We start from the raw sequence: 18,993 nt of genomic DNA, 5'->3' as shown, positions 1-18,993 counted from the left end.
GCTTTGATTGAAGCAGAACAGTGTTTAGTTATCATGTGGAATCAGGGCTATTTATTTATCTTGTAATTTTTGGAAACAATATACAGTTTAAAGTTAGAATGTAATACAAAATACCTGGCAAGAGGCTACTGTAACTAAGTCAGAGACTTTTCTGTCCACTAATTCCATTGCAGGAATATTTTACAGTGGTTCAGCTCTCCATTAAGTGGCCCAAATGCATTTTCCACATTTGGTTTGTGATGGAGCTGTAGAGCTTCCAAGTTCCTTTACGTTAAGCACAGTGTCTAACTCCATGCTTGATTTACAGCCTAGGAAGCTGCTCTCACTGCATTGCCACACCAGAGTGACTGCAAAGCCAGGGGCCAAGGCTGGAAAGCCGTATTTTAAGGAGATCTCATAAAGTGCAAACATTCTTTTAAGGACACTTGTGTCTTAGTTTTTCCAGTGGTTTTAATTCATCATTAAAATGAATGATGTCAGGTCAACTAGCTGAGTGTATGCCAGTGAGGAAGAGTCCAAGTCCTGATCCTCTGCAAAGAGAGGTAGGTAGGAGCCCATCCCACACATGTATAGGGCACAAGTGCCAGATATGCCCCACATGGTGTATATGGCCATACTCCATTCTACCCCAGGATAAAAGAGAGAGGAGAAGGCAGACAGAGACATATGTAGGATGTGCTGCTGTTGCCAAAAGGAAGATTGAGTGAAGGAGGCAATCTGTCTCCCGGGTATCGGAGAAGCTGATTATCTTGAGGGGAATGTTATTTTTGTGCTATTAGATGTTTGGTAGCAGGACCAATGAATATTTGTGGCCTTGATAGGAAATTCAGTTTAAATTCAAGGTCTTCCTTCCCCGCACCCCCATGTGCTTTTTATAGGGCTGTTTATCCATCTCCAGAGGCCAAAAGATGAAGTGGGTTTGGAATGTGACCAGAGAGCACATGGATGCTTCAGCTGTGCATCCACTGACCTCCCTGGGTTTTATTGTTTCTTTGCCTTTCTGTCTTTCTCAGAGTCTACACGAGGATCAGCTGGATTGGGAAGTGGAGCCTGGGAGAGCTGTGCTGACTGCTCACACAGAGACCTGAGCGGAAGGGCTGTCCCCAGGGATGCTGCCAAGTACAACAGGGCACGGGAGGCCTAAATCTTTGTTAATCCTTCTTTTCCCCTATTCCTTTCCCTATGCTTTGTATTCTGTTGATTTTTCCTTTGTTATTTTTTTTTTCAATCTTGACTAGGCCAATCTTTTTCCTGCCTAGGCCAATCTTTTTCTTGCCTGACTGAAACACAGAGGAACTGTAAATGGGAGTGCATTGCCTGTAGTTTTGTCTTCAGCGGGGGCACCCTGTCTTCTGGGGGCTCCTATCTCGGCAGACATCTCTTTAGAGGTTATCCTGCTGACCATCTCCTGCTATTGTGGGTGATCTAGTATCTGTTCAAGATCTCTGACTGTTACGGTCCTGTCTTTCTTCAGAAACCAGTTTGGGACATTGTTATTACAGTTATTAGCAGCTGATGGAGACTATACTTAGCTCAAGTACAGACAGTGTAATTCTTTCTAAAATGCCAGGGAACTCATTTCTGCCTTTGCGTTTTTTGATGATGTAAAGCTAGTTCTGTACCACATTAAGTTATGTATTTTCCCATGGGAACACTAAGAAGTTGCACTATGACACTCTGCTTTAATTAAACAAACCATTGCTGGACAACATTCTTTAAATATTGCGAAGAGCAAGAGGAGTCAAAAGAAGGGGGAAAATCCTTTGCTGTTCTATTGCATGATCTGTGAGTTTGTACTGTGGAAGTGGATGACTTTTATATCCTGATGTAAACATTGTGATTTGTGAGACTTCTGATTGATGGGACCCTGGCACATGCATCTGGAATCTGGAATGCCAGAAATCATGGCATTTTAGGATAAAAGAGAATTTGAAAAGTCACTATAGAATGTTGTTAGTGTTTAGGTTTTTGTGCTACCATAGGAAGCTAAAATCTGGGAATCTTTGAAATGTTGTACAGTTCAATGATGAGAAAAACATTCCAAAATTTCATGGAAAATGTCCACCTATTTCAACTCATTGCTGGCTTACCTTTGAAGTTCAAGTACTGAAAACTTTGATGTAGATGTATTTTCTGTTGTAGAAGTTCATACACTAGGTCAGCTTCTTCTCCAATATCTTCTAAGTTCTTGTTAAGGTCAGGAAACTCGTATGGCAAACTGTGATGGGGATCCATTTGTGCAACCTTTTGTCTGAAAGGGAAACAGGATTTATGCAGAAGTCAGACTGGATTGTTCTTAAACTAGAACTGAGTTATACATTATTTTGGAGGGCAAAAGATACATTTCTAAAAGAGCAGAAACATTTAATTTAATTTAATGGTTTATTTAGAAAACCCTTAGGATGAACTGGAAAATTCCAGCACTTAAGTATATGTCTGGGGGGGATAGAAATATATTAAGGATTATTTTTTCACAGATCTATTGAAAACAGTGACTTAGTAGTCCAACATCTGTGTGCTCATCAGAAGTGGGACAATGTGTAGGGATGGCTGGTGGGGTCTGAGGGAAGACTGTTTCTCAGCTAATGGATTTTTTTAGGAGCAGCCCTTACAGAAGGTAGCCCTGAAAATCCCTGATGTCTGAGAGGGCCTCCAGTGAAAGGATAGGATGTTTCAAAATTCGTTCAATTTCAGAAATGGCATCTTCAAAGGCTTTGAAGCGCATGTCACAGCTGGGCATTCGTCCTCCTTTATCTTCCAGCTTTGCAGCAAACCTCATTAACCCCTGAACAGTTTGAGCAAGGGCAGCAATTTCAGTGTCCCACTGGTCAAAACAAAGGTGACACTGGTGGCAAGAGGGAAAGTCCTTCTCAAAGCCCCGGCCGCACTGGTCACAGAAGCGGCCGGTGACACCAGCCCGGCAGTTGCAGGCGCCAGTGGCTTTGTCACACCTGGGCTGGCGGGTTCCCTCTGGGTGGCACTGGCACACTGCAAGAAAGGCATAGCGAGTTACATCCAGTGTTCCTTTTCTGGGAAATTAATGCAGGCAAAAGGTTTAACTGCATTTCAAGATGATAAAAGCGAACCAGTGTTTGAGTTAGAGCAAAGTGGACTGCATAGCTAATGGCTCTTCTTCAGCTCTAACTTCCATCATAACCATAGAAATAACAATATAGGTAAATAACATAAACAGTTTTCTCCATCTTATACATACAAACATATGCAATGATATTTTTCTAGATGTATATCCCATCTCCCTTGTGAATATAAAAGGTAAACATTTATTTTGAGACAGTCTCTAATCCAGTTGTCCCCAGTGAAAAAATACTTACAAATGCAATGCATCTGGGCATTGCCAAAGTAGTTTTCCTCACATTCATCACAACATCTTCCACTGTAGCCTGTCTTACATGGACACTGGCCTGTAAGCTGTAAAGATGACAGTTAGGACTGAATAACTTCTGCTGGAGCCATATGGCTGGATATAATTATTTACTGTGCTGCTTTTCCTCCCTGTGACTTACATCATATAGCTGTATGAGGACTGCAGCAACACTGCTTGCCCACAGTCTTTGAACACCATAGTTTATGCAGTGTTGGCCCACCTTTCCCATCTTCCTGATGAAGGTTGTGAAAACAAAATGAGGGGTGGCTTTACTTTACTGATGTGAAAGATTTTGTATGTTCCAATCTACAGATGCTCTTTGAGAATTCATCCTCTATTAGCTGAGAGGATTCTTGCCCTTTGCAAAACCGACTAATTTTTTATTTTTGCTAGATCAAAGTACTCATCTTAACATTTCAACTTTAAACTACATGAAAACCTCAAGGGTATATTATGCACATTGCCCTAGAAAAATTATTTTGTAATTCAGCTATTAAATTGAACTGCATGGAATTTCAGCTCTGATAACTGCTTAGCTCAGAAAAGCAGTTCTTTAAGGTCAAAAGCTAAATTTTCTAGAAAAAAAAAGTAAAAACCCACTAAATAAACTGGAACAAACATAAAGCATATTGAAAGGAAAATGTGCAAACACATCAGCAAGACCTTATGATAAGCCCCTGGTGCTCTGAAGTCAATAGCAAAATTGCTGTTGACTCCATGGGACCACAATATAACCTCTTTATTCTGAAATGCTGTTTTCTTTTTTCTACATTTTAGCCCTAAAATGTGCACAGGAATTGAAGATGAGTAAAAGTACTCTACCAGTCTGATAGATGAAGCATGATTAATGTAATGGCCACAGCTGCTATTTTATGAAAAGAAACACTTTAAAAATACTCATAAGACTCTTAGATCCAGGCTTGGTTTTCCTTCTTCCCTATATGTGTATTTATGAGGCAGGTGTTTCCTATGTGACACCTTTTAACAAAGTATTTCTAAGATCCACTTGACAAAGAAACAACGGGTAAAGAAAAATTGTTGACCAACAAAGCCACATTATTAGAACAGGGTGTTTGATATAATGACTTTACAGTGTGATTGCACCAACCACAAATTTCCAAGTAATTTTTGTTTTCACAGAATATGACAAAATGATTCTCATTTATAAGAGGGTTCTCACTGTTCCATGCCAAAACACCACCACCCTGGTTCCTGGAAAGCAGAATAACTTTCTTGCCTGGTTGCACTGGTTGCTTTGTGAGTTTTTCAGATCACAGTCACAGGTCTGACATCCTTTTCCACTAGCCAGGTTCCAGTAGCCAGAGACACACTGGTCACACGTTGCCCCCATCACATTGGGGAGGCAAGGGCAAGCTCCTGTGGCTGGGTCACACAGGCAGGCTGTGTCCCCTGCCGGGCACACGGCAGGGAGAACACCCGCCGGATTGCACGTGCACCCTGGAAAAGGAAGGACAGTTACTACAGCAGACAGGAACACAGACACCTGATGGACAATCAGAGCTGTATATAAAACCCAAACTGTAAGTTTACTTCTAGTGACTCTGAACACATTTTTAATCTTATCTTTCTATAATATCTTATATATTGCTTTTAGAAAACTTACTGTGAATGTTCAGTACTTTTAATACAGGCACAAAATATGAAGGCATAGTGAATTTTGAATCTTACTAGAATGAAAAGTTAGATATGCTGGCTAAGGAGAAGCTGATTTACAGTAGGCACTGTCCAGAATAAGAATCCTCAGTAAGCCAAGTAAGATAAAAAGCCTTCCTTGTAAGGAGCTGAAAGTTCTTGCTTAATCATTTCTAACAGATATCTTCCAAGAATGAACAGGGAATGGGCTTGGACCGTATTTTAGAAACTCCCAGGAAAAAAACATTTCTTGAAAATACCTATAATTGTAGGGCCCATAAAAATTAGGTCCTCAGTCAGGCACATTTTGTGAAAGTAGTCTTTGAGCAACACTGGGAAGAAGCTTATGCCTTGCTTTTCCTTACATTTGTGCCTTTCTGTTGAAACTGCTGAGTTACCGACAGTGTTCTCATGGAGTCTTATAAAGTGCCTGAACAGTCTCATTCTAGTCACCTAATGAAAACAACTGGTAAGCAAGGGATCATCTGGTTAGCTGAGCATTGCTTAGTTGGCATCAGCCAGCAATGTGGATAAACAATTATCTTGGATTCCTTTACTTTTATTTCCTTCCTGAATGAGCTGAATGCACATTTATTTTTCTAACAGGGAGTACTGCTTTCATTTGACAAATGAGTATTTCTTAGAAGTGATATTCAGTAGGAGATTTAGTGAGACTTGGATAACATAGAATTTAATACATGCCACCTTAAGTAATTTGTATCACTGAGATATTTAGTATACAGAGAAATATATTTGGCGTTCTTATATTTTGCTCTATTCATCTGCTTTAGTTTTTGTTGTCCTTCCAAGGGCTAGCCTCTCCTTTCTTTCAAAAAAACTTTTCTTGGTAGTAACACATAGTTGCAGTGCTGTTACTCACTTACTTTGACAGTTTTGATTGAGGGCTGAGCCAAAATAACCTGGTTTGCAGAACTGGCAGTTTGCTCCATGAGTGTTGTGTAAACACTTGGTGCATTCCCCGGTGACCTTGTTACAGGACTCTGGGTCTGTCAAATCAATGTTGTTATTGCAGGGACATGGTGCACAGTCAACCCCAGGGCTGCTTGGGTTTCTGTAGAACCCACTAGGACACTCATCACACTGATTGCCTGTCAGAGAGGAAGGTAAAAATATTGCTGGCCAATGGGAATTCAAGAGAAACATGTAATTTCCAATAATACTGTTAAAAGATTCAGACTGTGTGTTCAAATGCACATTTACAATGGTAAATATTAACCTGTTTGAGACTGTTACCCTTTAATCCTAGGATCAGTTTAAAGTACATCTTCCACACTGAAATCTGATGGAAATGCACTCTCCTCATTCCAGGTTGTTTCAACCCAACCAAGGAAGTCCTTTCAGTAGGAGTAAATAGATGCCTAACATAACACCTCCAAACATCTTTTTCCACCTAAGTCCATTCAATGGCATCAGTCAGGGATGGTCATACTTACAGGATTTTCCTTGGCCCTTCACTCCCACAGCAGCACTGGAGGGTGGGGGCTGCCCAGGAGTTCATGTGAGCTGTAGGATGCTCTGTTCTCACTTGCTAGCATTGCCACTACTACTGCAAGCCATCCCAGTGCTCACCCTGATTGTGGTGCTACCTCTCTGCATCTCAGAGACCTTTTTGGACAGGATGGTGTTTCTGAAACCACATCCACTGGCTCATCCTCAACCAAGGACTCTGTTCCTTCACTGTGGTCCTCAGGACCAGAGCCTTTCACAATCTGAGAAAGTGAGCCTTCTGCCACAGAGGTGACCAACAGCCTTGCCAGAAAGGAGCAGGAGGAAGAAAGTCCAGAACTGAGGATTGAAGTGGTTTCTGAGGACAGAAGTCCCCTGGCTAAGTACCAATAAGGATCATTTGGGCCCTATAGCAATTACTAAAGCAAAACCACTCTAGACTTGTAAAGGAACCTTGCCTACATAAAGATGCATTGGTTTAGTTTTTGGCAGTGCTTCCCATTAGCATCTGCTTCCATCATGGGAGATCTTTCTAATGGCCAGGGAATGGGAAATATCTTCAGCTTCCACTTTAGAAATTCGAGATAAGTCAGCAGAATCTTAGGAAGTGAAGCATGAGTTTGCTGCAAAAATATCTGCATTGGAAACAGCTGAGAATAGAAACCTGGTTTCTAAAGTGACCATTTGAACTGTGAAACAGTCGCTTTTGGGCATAACGTCAAAGACAGATTCCTCTATATGGAGAAAGATTTTCTCTGATTAGGAAATCTTATCAGATCTTTCAGATGCCGTGTTCTTTCCAGTTTGGGCTTTCAACACTTCTTTTTCATAGGTAATGAGCAACTGAAGTTCTCTCCGTTTTCCCCCCTCTCTCCACCTTATTAATGTAGTGCACCTGGAAAGGAAGATGTTGCCAGAGAGTGCCATCAGATTAATTAATGACTTCACTCTATCCACTTAGGGGAATCCCTTTTTCAAACACTAATTGCACGATTCCTACTCTTCCTAGTCAAGACTTCCCATGTAATTTCAGTAAGTCTGAGTGTTAACTCTTCTTAGCTATTTTGTTACCATTACCTCACTTGTAATTTCTGAACACATCATGAGTGGAGGATGGTAATTTTTCTCTTATACTAATTTTAATAGACTCAAAACCAGTCCTTTTTTGCCTCATACCTGAATATCCCTTGAGACAATTGCAGACTAGTTGTGCAGACTGGGAGTCCTGGTAACAGGAATGTGCAAAATACCTATTGCTTGTAGGTGCCCCTGGGCACATGCATGGGCGGCAGGGTACTCCTTCCAGAGGGTTTCCATAATAGCTATCCATGCACCTGTCAAAGCAGTCAACACAAAATGGTACAAATTGTCAAATAGTCCTTTCAGTACAGGCAGGTGAATCAATTTATATCTATATATATTTAACATTCCAGGGCATTGTAATGCTATCTCCATTAATTGGTACAGATACATCAAGTTTCAAAGGTCTTCTAAAATGGAAAATCAGAGCTGCATTCCCAAAGTCTGGAGCAAAAAGAAAAAACACATACATTCTTTTCAAGGAATATTTATGAAGAATTTCATCTACTTTGGAACAATTTTAGTCTAAATGATTATGATATGGTATATTACACATGCTCTGCACAGGCAGCTAAAAGCTGCCAGGTAAAAATTCTGTGTATTCATCTATCACCACATATATTTTTCTATTGCCATGAAGACATACCCACAGAGAGATTGGCATGACATTAGAAAGTGCTGGCACAAGCAAAAAAAGCAATGATTCAATAAGAGCACTCAGAGAATATTGCATATTTCGGGCCTGGGGTAATGGCTGTTTTGAGGTGGTGGTGGCTGTGCTGTTACCCAGACCAGTGGGGGGCTTTCAGGGCTCCCAGAGGGCTCAGCCACCTGCCCACCATCGTCACCTCAGCCTCTGTGTTGCTTCTGCCTCTGTGACCCCTTTGGTCCTGCAGCTGCACGGCAACGCAGCAGCTTTTGAAGCATCCTCAGTCTTTGATCTGCTTTACCATGGCAAATGGGAACACAATTCTCCATATGTATACAAGCCAGGCTAAAAGACTTGGCTCTTTGATTATCCTCGCCCTGGGGTCTGGAGCTCCTGCAGAGGCATGGGGCAACAACTATTTCAGTCTCCCATTTTAAATCTATTTGCCACCTACAAGCACAATAGCCAAAGGCTGCCTTGTCTAAAAGCACTGCAAGAAAAGCTCAAAAGGTTTCATGGGGAAATCCTCTTAAATGTGAATGGCAAGGTACAGTCCATCCAAACTAAACTAAATCAATTGAATTTGGATGATACTGCTGACAGCATACAGAGTGAAAAAGAGGAGCACCATTCTGAATGAAGCTGGAACACATGGGAAAAGTTGTTTGCTGGTCATATGGAACTAATATAAAGGCATGTTTATTTAAGCTCCTCAGAGATAACTGTAGGTATTAAAATGAGTGGTAACCTCTTGGCTAACCTCGTGCTGAATTTTAAATTTGAAAGCTGTCAGGAGTCAGTGCATCAGTGCTTTGCACGTCTCCAAGCACATGGTGCCATGTGGCACCCATCTCTCAAATGCCTTCTTTTAGGGAGCCTGCTGCAATGCTGTGTGCATGGAATGCCTGCAGTACACCCATAGGCATTGCATGCACAGTCCCACATGCATTTGCCGAACAAATAGGTACCTGATTTCAGCAGCTAGGCCTGGTTTAATCCTGGTTTAGGTTTGCATTTCCTGTTAAGGTCATTGATGCATTTGTAGGCCCCCAGCTACAGAGGCATTTTGGAGAGCACCAATGTTGGGGTGAGCTCTGCAGCACTGCCCATCAAGTTACCTTTCACAGCGAGTTCCAGCTGTAAACCCACGGCAGTCCAGGCACACTCCCGTCAGAGGGTCACAAAGCTCAGTGTAGCCATTACAAGAGCAAGGACGGCAGTGGGGAAATCCAAAGTACCCAGGCAGACATCGGCTGCAGCGCTGACCTCCCACCTCCAGGCGGCAGGAGCACTGCCCCGTCACCTGGTCACACAGCGTGCTCAGCGAGCCTTGCGGGTGGCACTCACATGCTGGAAAACACCAGAGGCAGGGCTGTGTCCTGAACGTATTCCCACCAACTCTTCTCATCGCTGACACTGCTCAAAGGCAGTCAAGCAGCAGGGATGGAAAATTCGTGGAAACATTTTTACATTTTTTCACACATAATCCTGGATTCAAAGCCCCAAAAAGTTGGGGTGTGCATGGAGAGCCAGATAGTGGTGCTGGTGCTGGCTGCCAAGTACTCACCATAGCAGCCATGGAAGCCAAAGCCGTAGCTGCCCGCAGAGCAGGTGTCACAGCAGCGTCCCACGACGTTGGCTTTGCACTGACACTGGCCCCCCAGTTTACTACAGTTGGCATTCAGTGACCCCTGGGGATTGCACTTACATGCTGCCAAGAGGAAAGAAAACCAAAACAGGTTTGGTTATCAAGGAGTGTGACTGCTTTCATCAACTTTCAGGTTTCATACTTTAAAATAGGAAGCAAAGGGCCTAATTATTCTTAGCAGGGGTTCACTAACCACTGATAGCTATGGCTTGGATTGTTTGATGGTGTAGCATCAACAGTGGTGGTATATCAGACACCAGTACAAGTCCTGGTGTTACAGTTGTCACATTCAAGGCACTGCCTTCAGCACATATTTGAGATAGCAAAAAACGGTGTAGCAAAATGTAAATCCAAAACACAGATATCCTGAAGTCTAGAAGGGGTTAATATAAATCTGTGTCTAGCTGCAGCACTGGGCATGACCTGCAGGCTGTACTCAGTCTGCATCTATCTATATATCATTTGTTTCTTTGAGGACATCTTGGACTAACTGGTTGAGCAAAGATGCTCTGCTTACTCACAGAGGATGTTTGTCCAGGATGCTCTAGAAAGCACTAGAAAACTAAAATGCCACATTTCATTTGGAGAATCCCACCACTCTGGGAATTGGGCTAATGAAGAGTTAGTATAGCACAAATCTAAATAAGGGAGGTCTGTGTCTGAACAGCCATGACCTCACCACCTGATATGTGATGTGAGTGAGGTAGGCATTGGTCCTTCTAAAATTGCCCAATCTAAGCAGATGCTATCACTTTGGAGGCATTGCTGCAAGGCTTCCTGAAAAGCACTGGCCACCAAAGTTGTCCAGAAAGGCCCCTCCTGTTACTGGAAGTGCAGAAAAGTTCCATTGTTCTGAGCCCAAGAGCTGTGAGGTTTCCTGAGCCACCAAGCCCAGCTACCCTTTCTATAGGGGATCTGGAAGCTGCTGGGAGCTTCAAATCCCACCTGCCACTGCCCTCTTGCTGCAACACCACCAGGATTTTCTTGGTGAATCTCTTCCAGTACATCAGTTCATGTGCTGTCATACCAAGACATCCAGCTGTCCTACAGCATCCAGGGAGAGGACTTAAAACCTTCCCTGTCATTTTACAGTAGCCAGAAAAGTAGGAAAGTTACTGCCTTGGATGTATGTTAAAGCTGCATCTGATTCAAAATGCTCTTCAGAAAACACATAAGGACTGCCATAGGCCCTGTCACACTGCTCCATGAAGCTCATTAGCTGTAATGAATTCCAAGAATCATGCCACCAAAATATGTTTGCAGCCCACTCAGGGTTCCGTGGGATGTATCTTGTATGTCCATACATACCACACGCTGATCAGCTTCACTTACCTGCACCACCACAGGCTGGGAGCTCTCCAGTCAACATATCTTACAAACTCAAGGGAAAACGAGCAACTCTCCAAAAGAGCTGCATGTGCAGCCTGGTCCTTACCCACAGCACCGTTGTGAATACGGGCTGACATGCTCACTATGAGCCGCGCACACACTTCAGGCAGGACGTGAGGTCCAACTTCAGATGCAATTTCAATGCAGTGATACTTCTGGTACTCATCTAAATCCTTTTCACTGCATAAGTTCTCCACAGATCCGATTCTGGGAATAAGTCCAAGCTTTGGCATTAAGAGGGAAAAGAAAATATTTTTGCTTAGATATATTGAAAACCAGAATTTCCCACATTCTCTTAAAGTGTTTTGCATTACAAGGAAAGAGGGCCAGAGCACTGTGTTTCCAGATCTGCTTTTGTGCCATTCTGTCATCAAAATTCACATTTATTCTGAAGGTCTAGACATTCCCCAGATTCTTCAAATAAAACAGACTGCGTGGAAAAAAAATAAAATTATAATAAGACTTCAGATACATGCTCAGAACTGGTTTTACATCTAAGAGGGACTGTGTTAATAACTCCAAAAGCAGTATCTGGCCAAAATTTTTACTTGTATTACTGTGATAGAGAAAAATAAGCTGAAGGTTCTATGTCCAATTATGGCTAGCTCTTGTCAAATCCAGTTCTACAAAAGTAATTAGAGAAACAGACCTAAAAATATTCTCAAGAGAAGGACCCAAGACTAACACCCAGTTCCTGACTTGGTGGAAACTGGGGAAATACCTGGACTGGATTCTCAGGAAATACACAATTAATTTTACTTTTCCAAGGTCATCTTTAAAAATATCCACAATCCAGACAGATTAGAGAGATTTAAAAAAACCCAAAAAATGAAGAACTACACGAATTTATATCCCCAGCCACAGCATCTTGACAGCATATGTGGTGTATGTTCATAAAAAATGAGCAACAGATAGAGATACATACTCTGACTATCAACATATGCAAAGTATGACTTGATGAACTATTATGGTACTGCTGCATGAAAATCAAACCAGATACAATTCTGTCTTTCCATACAAAAACAAGCAAACACAGTGCCAATGGAGGTAAGCAGAGGCTGAATTTATCTTAAAACACACTATAAATTATTTAAAAATATTTTTAATAAGTCTGTGTAAAAAAATTACAGTGATATAAATGCCTCAAGGGACTTATAACAGAACTACTCACTGAGTCAATCAAGATGTATGATTTTGCTTTTGTGTCAGAGGCAGAGACCTGAGAGAAATACACATCCACAGAATATTCTGTTGCTGGCTCCAGGCAGACTGCAGTTTGCAGAATTGCAATCCTGTTTAGCAGAAATGAAGCACAATTATAGCCAGGAGTCAGGACAATGCAAGTCTACGGGATGTTGTGAGCATTCCCTTCCCTCTGTGCCTGCATCCTAATGCCTGCAGCCTGGAGCAAGCCCTGCTACTGTGAGGGGCACAGCCAGCCTCATGCTTGCAGGCTTTGGAAAGCTGCATGACTTCTGCCAGATATTTTACCAAGTGCAATTTAACCCTCTGGAGATTAAACTGAAAATGGCAGGTTTTACTAGTTCAAGCAAAGTGGTTTGCAACTCACTGTTCATATTCGTCCTTTCCTGTCCCTGTTTATACAAGACATTGGTTACATGCTCTCTATTCTTCACATAGGTTCAAGCTGAAAAGCTGGTTTTTAAAAATAGTATCATATATAGTCATTATTTCATTTCTATACAGAAATAGCTGTAGTTGGATCTTCACTAAGGCACTGAGTAACCTGAGCAGGATCTCAGGATGCTCTCCTGGGTTGGGCAAACCTTTGCCCCAGGGCTGGGACATAAGTCTCTTCCTTAGAGCCTATGTGGGACTGTGGTGTGACAGCAACAGAAAAGGCCACACATGTGTTTCTGACATTCCCACTTCCCACACATTTGTTGCTCTGCAGTGCTTCAGTAAATGATTTGTACATAGAAAATCTACACACAAAAGGACAGGAACAGTCAGACCTCTTTGTAGCTGGGAGAGGCAATGCATGTGGCTCCTGTGAGAGGACCTTGTTTTTGCAGCGTTGACCTGACAAGATACCAGTAGGCTGGATGGCAACACTGGCTAGCCAGTCTTCCAAGGACTATAAAAAAAAGACAAAAATTATGGTAAATTTTTGTGTCTGGAAAAACCTTCTTTCTCTTTGCCAGGGTTAATGAAAGCCATCTGAATGATGGCACACTGCAGTGACATAACAGATCTTACTCTTTATTCTTTACAGCCCTACAAAACAATGTTATTTGCAAAAAATGCATTGTATTTGTAATGGCTAATTGGAAAGCAGAGACGGAAATAGGGCCTCAGCTGGTTCAAATGGAAACAGCTCTGTTAAAGTCATTGGAGTTGTTTCCTTTCTTAGCACAGTGTTATTCTGGAGATATCCTTCATTAGCTGCCTCCTCACGTATCTCATGGCTCGGCTTCGCAAAGGAAGATTTGGGAAGGGCTCTCCCTACATGGGTGTGCCCTTCGAGCCCGCACAGTGAATTTTTCAGGTGAGGCACAGCGTGTGCAGAACTGGCCCCACCCTTTAACTCCTCAGGTTCATCTAACACGGCCGAGCGAGCTTGGACGGTGACAGTGAAGTCCTCAGGACTAGAACCTACAGTCCCCAGTATTGCCAGGAGGTCTCCCATCCAAGGACTAACCAGGGCTGACCCTGCTGAGCTTCCGAAATCTGACCGGATCGGGTGTCAGGGTGGCATTTAACTGCCTTTCATGTATCTAATAAGGAATAACAAACATAAAAGTTTGTGCAACAGATGTATTTAAAACTTAACTCTTCAATCCTTAGACGGAAAAAGCTACATCAAACCAGCCCACTGAAAAATTGTTCCCATGTTTTAAGACATGGGAGTTTTGCTTGCCTCAGAGTGACAATGGAAGAACAGAATACAATAGACAGGGGGATAATCTCAAGTAGTGAGACTGTCCCAGAGAATTGCAAAGCAGGAGAGTAAGGTATATATAAAAGCTGGTATCAAGAAAACACTTGCCTGTGTTTTTGGAGATATGGATAACCAGATTTGGATTAACTAATTTTCCAAGATTTGTCTTCATGATTGGAGATCTAATCCAGGCAAAAAATAATAATTTGGCTGTTTTCCTACAATTTTCACACAACTCAGAGCCCAGCTGGAGCAACTGGGAAGCTGGATGCCTGCAAAAGCCCTGGATAAATATCTACTCTGATGACTTCTGCCTGTGCACCTTTTCCTGCCCCCAAAAATCCCAGCTAGAAATACAGGGTGCTCATCTAAAGGAACTGCATTTTCCATGGGTTTGATTTGTGAGCAAAAGTGCAAACCAAGCAAAGGTGACAAAAGAGAAACATCCAGAAGGTGAAATCATGGCGTATACTTAGAAAACATTTGTAGAGCTAATTTTCCATATTTTAGTGGAAAGGGATAAGGGGATCAGTGGAGGACAGGTTACTTGGTTGGTAAGGCAACTTGTTACTTGGTCAAAAGGCAAGTAATTTTAATTATAAAGAATATGACAAGTTCTTCATCCTATTATTGACAAAGTAGACCCTGCATCTATCACAGTATCACAAGACACACGAGACATCACATGTACCTGAGGCTCATAACGAATAGTGATATCAAAGTCCATAGCAAAGGGAATGTTTTTGATGGAGAATCTCAGCCCAGCTCCACTGGGAACGCGGGCAAAGCCAGGTCCTGTCCATGTGACAGCCCGACCAGCACTGGGCTGCCTGAAAATCACCGTCGGAACAGAGTCCTGTCCAAATGGCATCACACCCTGCAAAGACACAATAACTCACTGAGTCAAATTACAAAAAAAAAAAAAATCAGAAAAAAAAGTAAATATTTTTGCCTTATTGTTTACTCATTTTGGCCATCAGTTAGTCACATTTTCTGAACAAGTTCCAGATTGACCATCTAAGAACTCTCCCATATGTAGGATGTTTAGGATCACACGTGAAGAAAAGCTTCCTACAGCTTTGCAACAACAGCAGTGAGAGGGACTAGAATAATCCACCAACCTCTGAACATCTGGCATCTGAAAACATTCACCTTAAACAGATTAAACTTGAATTCATACATGGCTGGACTCTTCATTATAAGGTGAATAAATAAATACTTACAATGATTGCAATTAAGTGCAGGAGGTAATGTCTTGGCAAAATTGTTGGAAAATGAAATATGTTGGAAATGTCTTGCAAGTTAAAAAAAATAATAACTTTCACAAGGACTCTTCTAAAAATTCATTGAAGCTGAGTCTACAATGGCATTGGGCAGAGGAAACTTATCAGTGTGCATTATAAAATCTCTGGCCCAACTGTGTAGCAAAAAAAATTGATTTACTTTGTGTCAGGATTGTAATGCCTAGGACAGCAAATCCCATATGCTCAGGCATTTCCTTGCCCCTTGATACAAAATAAAATTTTATTATTTGGTGTAAACTTAAGTAACTACTCAAGTACCAATTTACCTGTTCCAGTCCAGATTTTCTTACATTTCGTTTCTTGTTCCTGTTCAACACAATCTTTCCATTTTCAATCATGAACTCATAGCCTTGCTTTTGTAAGTAGATGTCACACCTTGGAAGAGTGCTTGGTTTAACCTATGAAATAACAAGGAGCAGCACTGTCTCAACAATGTTGAAGGATAGGTAAGCAGCTAAAAGAAAATTCACATTCTTAAAACAAGCTCAGTTCTCTGTTGGGTGAAACTCTAAACTATGGCCCAGCTTTGCTGGAAAATCTTTTCCCTCAGTGCCTTAAAATTAACAAGCACTTTCTCTCATAACCTATGCCTTAGACATCTGTTTTCCATTCAATTATTGGACTGTAGGATGATTACTGGTTGTGATTATAGCTAAATATTTGTGGATGTGACCTGCAAATAAACATCTTTTATTATTTCTTCTCTATAGCTTCTGGACAACATGTCAGAGAACAAATGTTAATAAAAGCATAGGCAGAGGAAGGGATGCATTCCAGACTTGAACTCTGCATGGGGAACAACTACCCCCATGCTGAAGGGGAAAAAGTAAATAAAAATAATTTTTCTAAAAACATTATAGATGGATGCCAAATTCTTGAGGAAATTGGGCTACAATCAGTGCCATTATATAAGGCAGCAGGATGAGTGCAGTGAAGCAGAGAGTAATTTGATTCTTTGCTATCTGGAGATTCCCAGAAATATAGCAGTTCATTATAGCTGTTGGCAACTTAAACACTTCCTATAATTCAAATGAATTTTTTTTTTCTCTAATTCATGCTAGACCAGCCCACCTTTGAGAAGCAGCAAGGGCAGCTTTGCAGGTCACACCACATCGTAGGTATTGTCCCTTTGTAACAGCCACAGTTATGGGATAGTCATGTCCATGAAAAACAAAGATGAACTGAGGATGATCAAGGGACTTGCTTTGCATTTCCCTGCTAAAGAACCCCCCAGCTCCTCCCTAAGCCAGGGCTCTTCTCCTTAGCATTGGCTCCTGTGCCACCACCACATGGATCCCCTCTCAGTACAACACCTAAAACCCCAACAACCTACCAGGGGTGCAGAGCCAGAAAGGGGCTTTGCATGCTCAGCTTCATAAATGTAATAATCCAGGGGCAAAAAGAAGTAACCTGGAGCTGGCTCATTGCACTGGCGGCTCACAATGTTGGGAAGACACTTGCACTGACCGTCCTTTGGCGAGCACCTGCAGCAAAGGTTGGTAAAGGGAGGATGTCAGTGTGGCACAGTTGTGTCCTCACAGCAAGAGGGCAGCTCAGATCCACCCTTGTTCCAGCTTTGCTTCATTTCTCAGATTGCTGGATTGCCTCCATTATTAAACTTCTTCCTACTACCCACCCTCTCTGTTTCTGATGCTGGATTTATTCAATGCTACTGTTCCATCCCTTTGGAGACATGACATGCTTTGTCTTTCTCTGTTCCACACCTGAAGCACTGATCCTTTTGTTTCTTGATCATCTATTACTATCTGTTCCTGACTCCATTTCTTTTATCTGCTTCTATAACTATCAGTCTATCTTGATTCTTAATTGCCTGTCACCCACAATTATGGAGGCAGGACATAATTGAAGGACCTTTGATTTGATGTGAATGTGGAAGTTTTCATATATTTACAGTCATGTTTAACACACCAGGTGATTTACCTGCTCATAAGGAGCTACTCTACAGCATCAGACTATGTGTTTCTATGTCTGAAGTCTAATAGCAGTAGTGAAAAACCCTGCCCAATAGACTTCTAGGAGAGCTCAACTGAAACGAAGCTTGCTTCTAAAAGTATACATTTTGAACAGGAGACAGAAAAAAACCCCAAACAACCTAGCATTTAAAGATGTGGGAAGCTAAGTTTAAAATGTCACTTCTAACTTACTTCTAATTTCTATTAATATTAGGGTCTCTGGTTCGCTTAAGTCATCCATTTTATATTTTGTATTAAACACATCTTGGCTCAAACTGATTCAAAGCTGGCTTCCAAGGTAAATCCTCTTATCACAAGTAAATTTCAAAAATCCCAACCCAACCTTACTCTGTTCATATATGATGAAATTAAATTACAGTCTATTTTTCCATCTGTACTGAAACCGTATTAACGTAATCAGAAAATCTAGCTTAAGAGTCTATAGAAATTAAAACTAGGAAAGAACTTGAAGAACTTTAACTTACAAGTTATTCTGTGATCCACCAATATCACAGTCACAGGGAGAACAGCCATACAAGCTGTTGCCAAGACCCCAGTATCCTACCTGGGATAAAAAGAAAGACTTTCTAATGTCAAATATTTAAGTATATAACACAAAACAGAACTCATTCTGCTGGATGAACAGTGCTCTGGAGCACTACTGTGCTGCTGCCTGTGCTTGGCCATAGGAGATTGCTTCTCCTATCGGTTAGCATGGGTGCTCAGACACTGCAAGAGTCAGATATTTACCCATTTGTGCAAGGAAATTGCTATGTAAACAGCAAAGATGGCCCAAGGACATGATTTTGCATTTCCTTTCCTTCCTGGGAGTGCTCTCCCAGTGCAGTTTAATTGCACAAATGTTTGCGAGCTGTGAAAAAGAACCAGATGTGTCAATGCAGAATGGGAGTACACAGCTGTAAAATTATTTTGAATTTTTACTTCTTTTTCAATTTTCTGGCAATGAATAGGTGTGAGGTGGGTGAGAAGACTTCCAAAACCACATACAAAAGTAATAACAAAACCTGAGTACGTACAAGACAATTCTCACAGCGCTGCCCCGTGGTGAACTGCTGGCAGAGACACTGTCCTGTGGCAGGATCACAGATGGAGAAGGGCAAACTGCCAGAGGGATGACAGTTGCAGGCTGCATGGACAGAAATGTGTGGTTACCTCTGCAGGCTCCGGTGACGGCAGCAGGACTGGCATTTGCTTTAGATGTGGCATCAGTGTGACAGGCAGTCTCCATCCTCCAGACAGACTCTGCAGATGTACATGCCCTGGAACCCTGCAGGCCTCAGACTGCCCTTGGGAAATGGACCATTTCCTTGGGTAGGCCTCTCTCTGGGCGGGGAGCAGGGGCACTGGCAGAAGTCCTGTGCAGTGGTTTGCCATGTGCTCTGTGCTGGTCTGCACTGCACAGTCATTGCATGCGGCTGAGGGCCATGGTGTGGGCATAACGTGCTCACAAACCCACAGAGCGCCTGGGGAGGGGCGGGATGTGTTTTTCAGCAAAGCCTCTCTCAGAGGAATGGCTGGCTGG

General features: G+C 42.1%; 1 protein-coding gene across 1 annotated transcript in view; it reads right to left on the bottom strand.

The window, feature by feature from the left end:
- Positions 1-18,993, bottom strand: part of LAMB4 (laminin subunit beta 4) — a 42,494-nt gene that overhangs the window by 10,033 nt on the left and 13,468 nt on the right. The window contains exons 13-28 of the mRNA XM_071552611.1: positions 18,488-18,597; positions 17,936-18,015; positions 16,811-16,961; positions 15,744-15,875; positions 14,865-15,050; positions 13,248-13,369; positions 12,443-12,563; positions 11,318-11,495; positions 9,802-9,945; positions 9,353-9,584; positions 7,682-7,839; positions 5,923-6,147; positions 4,623-4,843; positions 3,333-3,429; positions 2,613-2,988; positions 2,091-2,251 (exon numbers count right to left, since the gene is read on the bottom strand). Of these exons, the coding sequence (XP_071408712.1) occupies positions 2,091-2,251; positions 2,613-2,988; positions 3,333-3,429; positions 4,623-4,843; positions 5,923-6,147; positions 7,682-7,839; positions 9,353-9,584; positions 9,802-9,945; positions 11,318-11,495; positions 12,443-12,563; positions 13,248-13,369; positions 14,865-15,050; positions 15,744-15,875; positions 16,811-16,961; positions 17,936-18,015; positions 18,488-18,597 (2,694 nt within the window). The remainder of the gene's footprint in view (positions 1-2,090; positions 2,252-2,612; positions 2,989-3,332; positions 3,430-4,622; positions 4,844-5,922; positions 6,148-7,681; positions 7,840-9,352; positions 9,585-9,801; positions 9,946-11,317; positions 11,496-12,442; positions 12,564-13,247; positions 13,370-14,864; positions 15,051-15,743; positions 15,876-16,810; positions 16,962-17,935; positions 18,016-18,487; positions 18,598-18,993) is intronic.

Source organism: Pithys albifrons, chromosome 3 (genome assembly GCF_047495875.1).
Source record: "Pithys albifrons albifrons isolate INPA30051 chromosome 3, PitAlb_v1, whole genome shotgun sequence".
In the NCBI taxonomy this organism is placed as follows: domain Eukaryota; kingdom Metazoa; phylum Chordata; class Aves; order Passeriformes; family Thamnophilidae; genus Pithys; species Pithys albifrons.
Note: the sequence above shows the minus strand (reverse complement) of the source record. Positions and strands in the feature narration are given on the sequence as shown.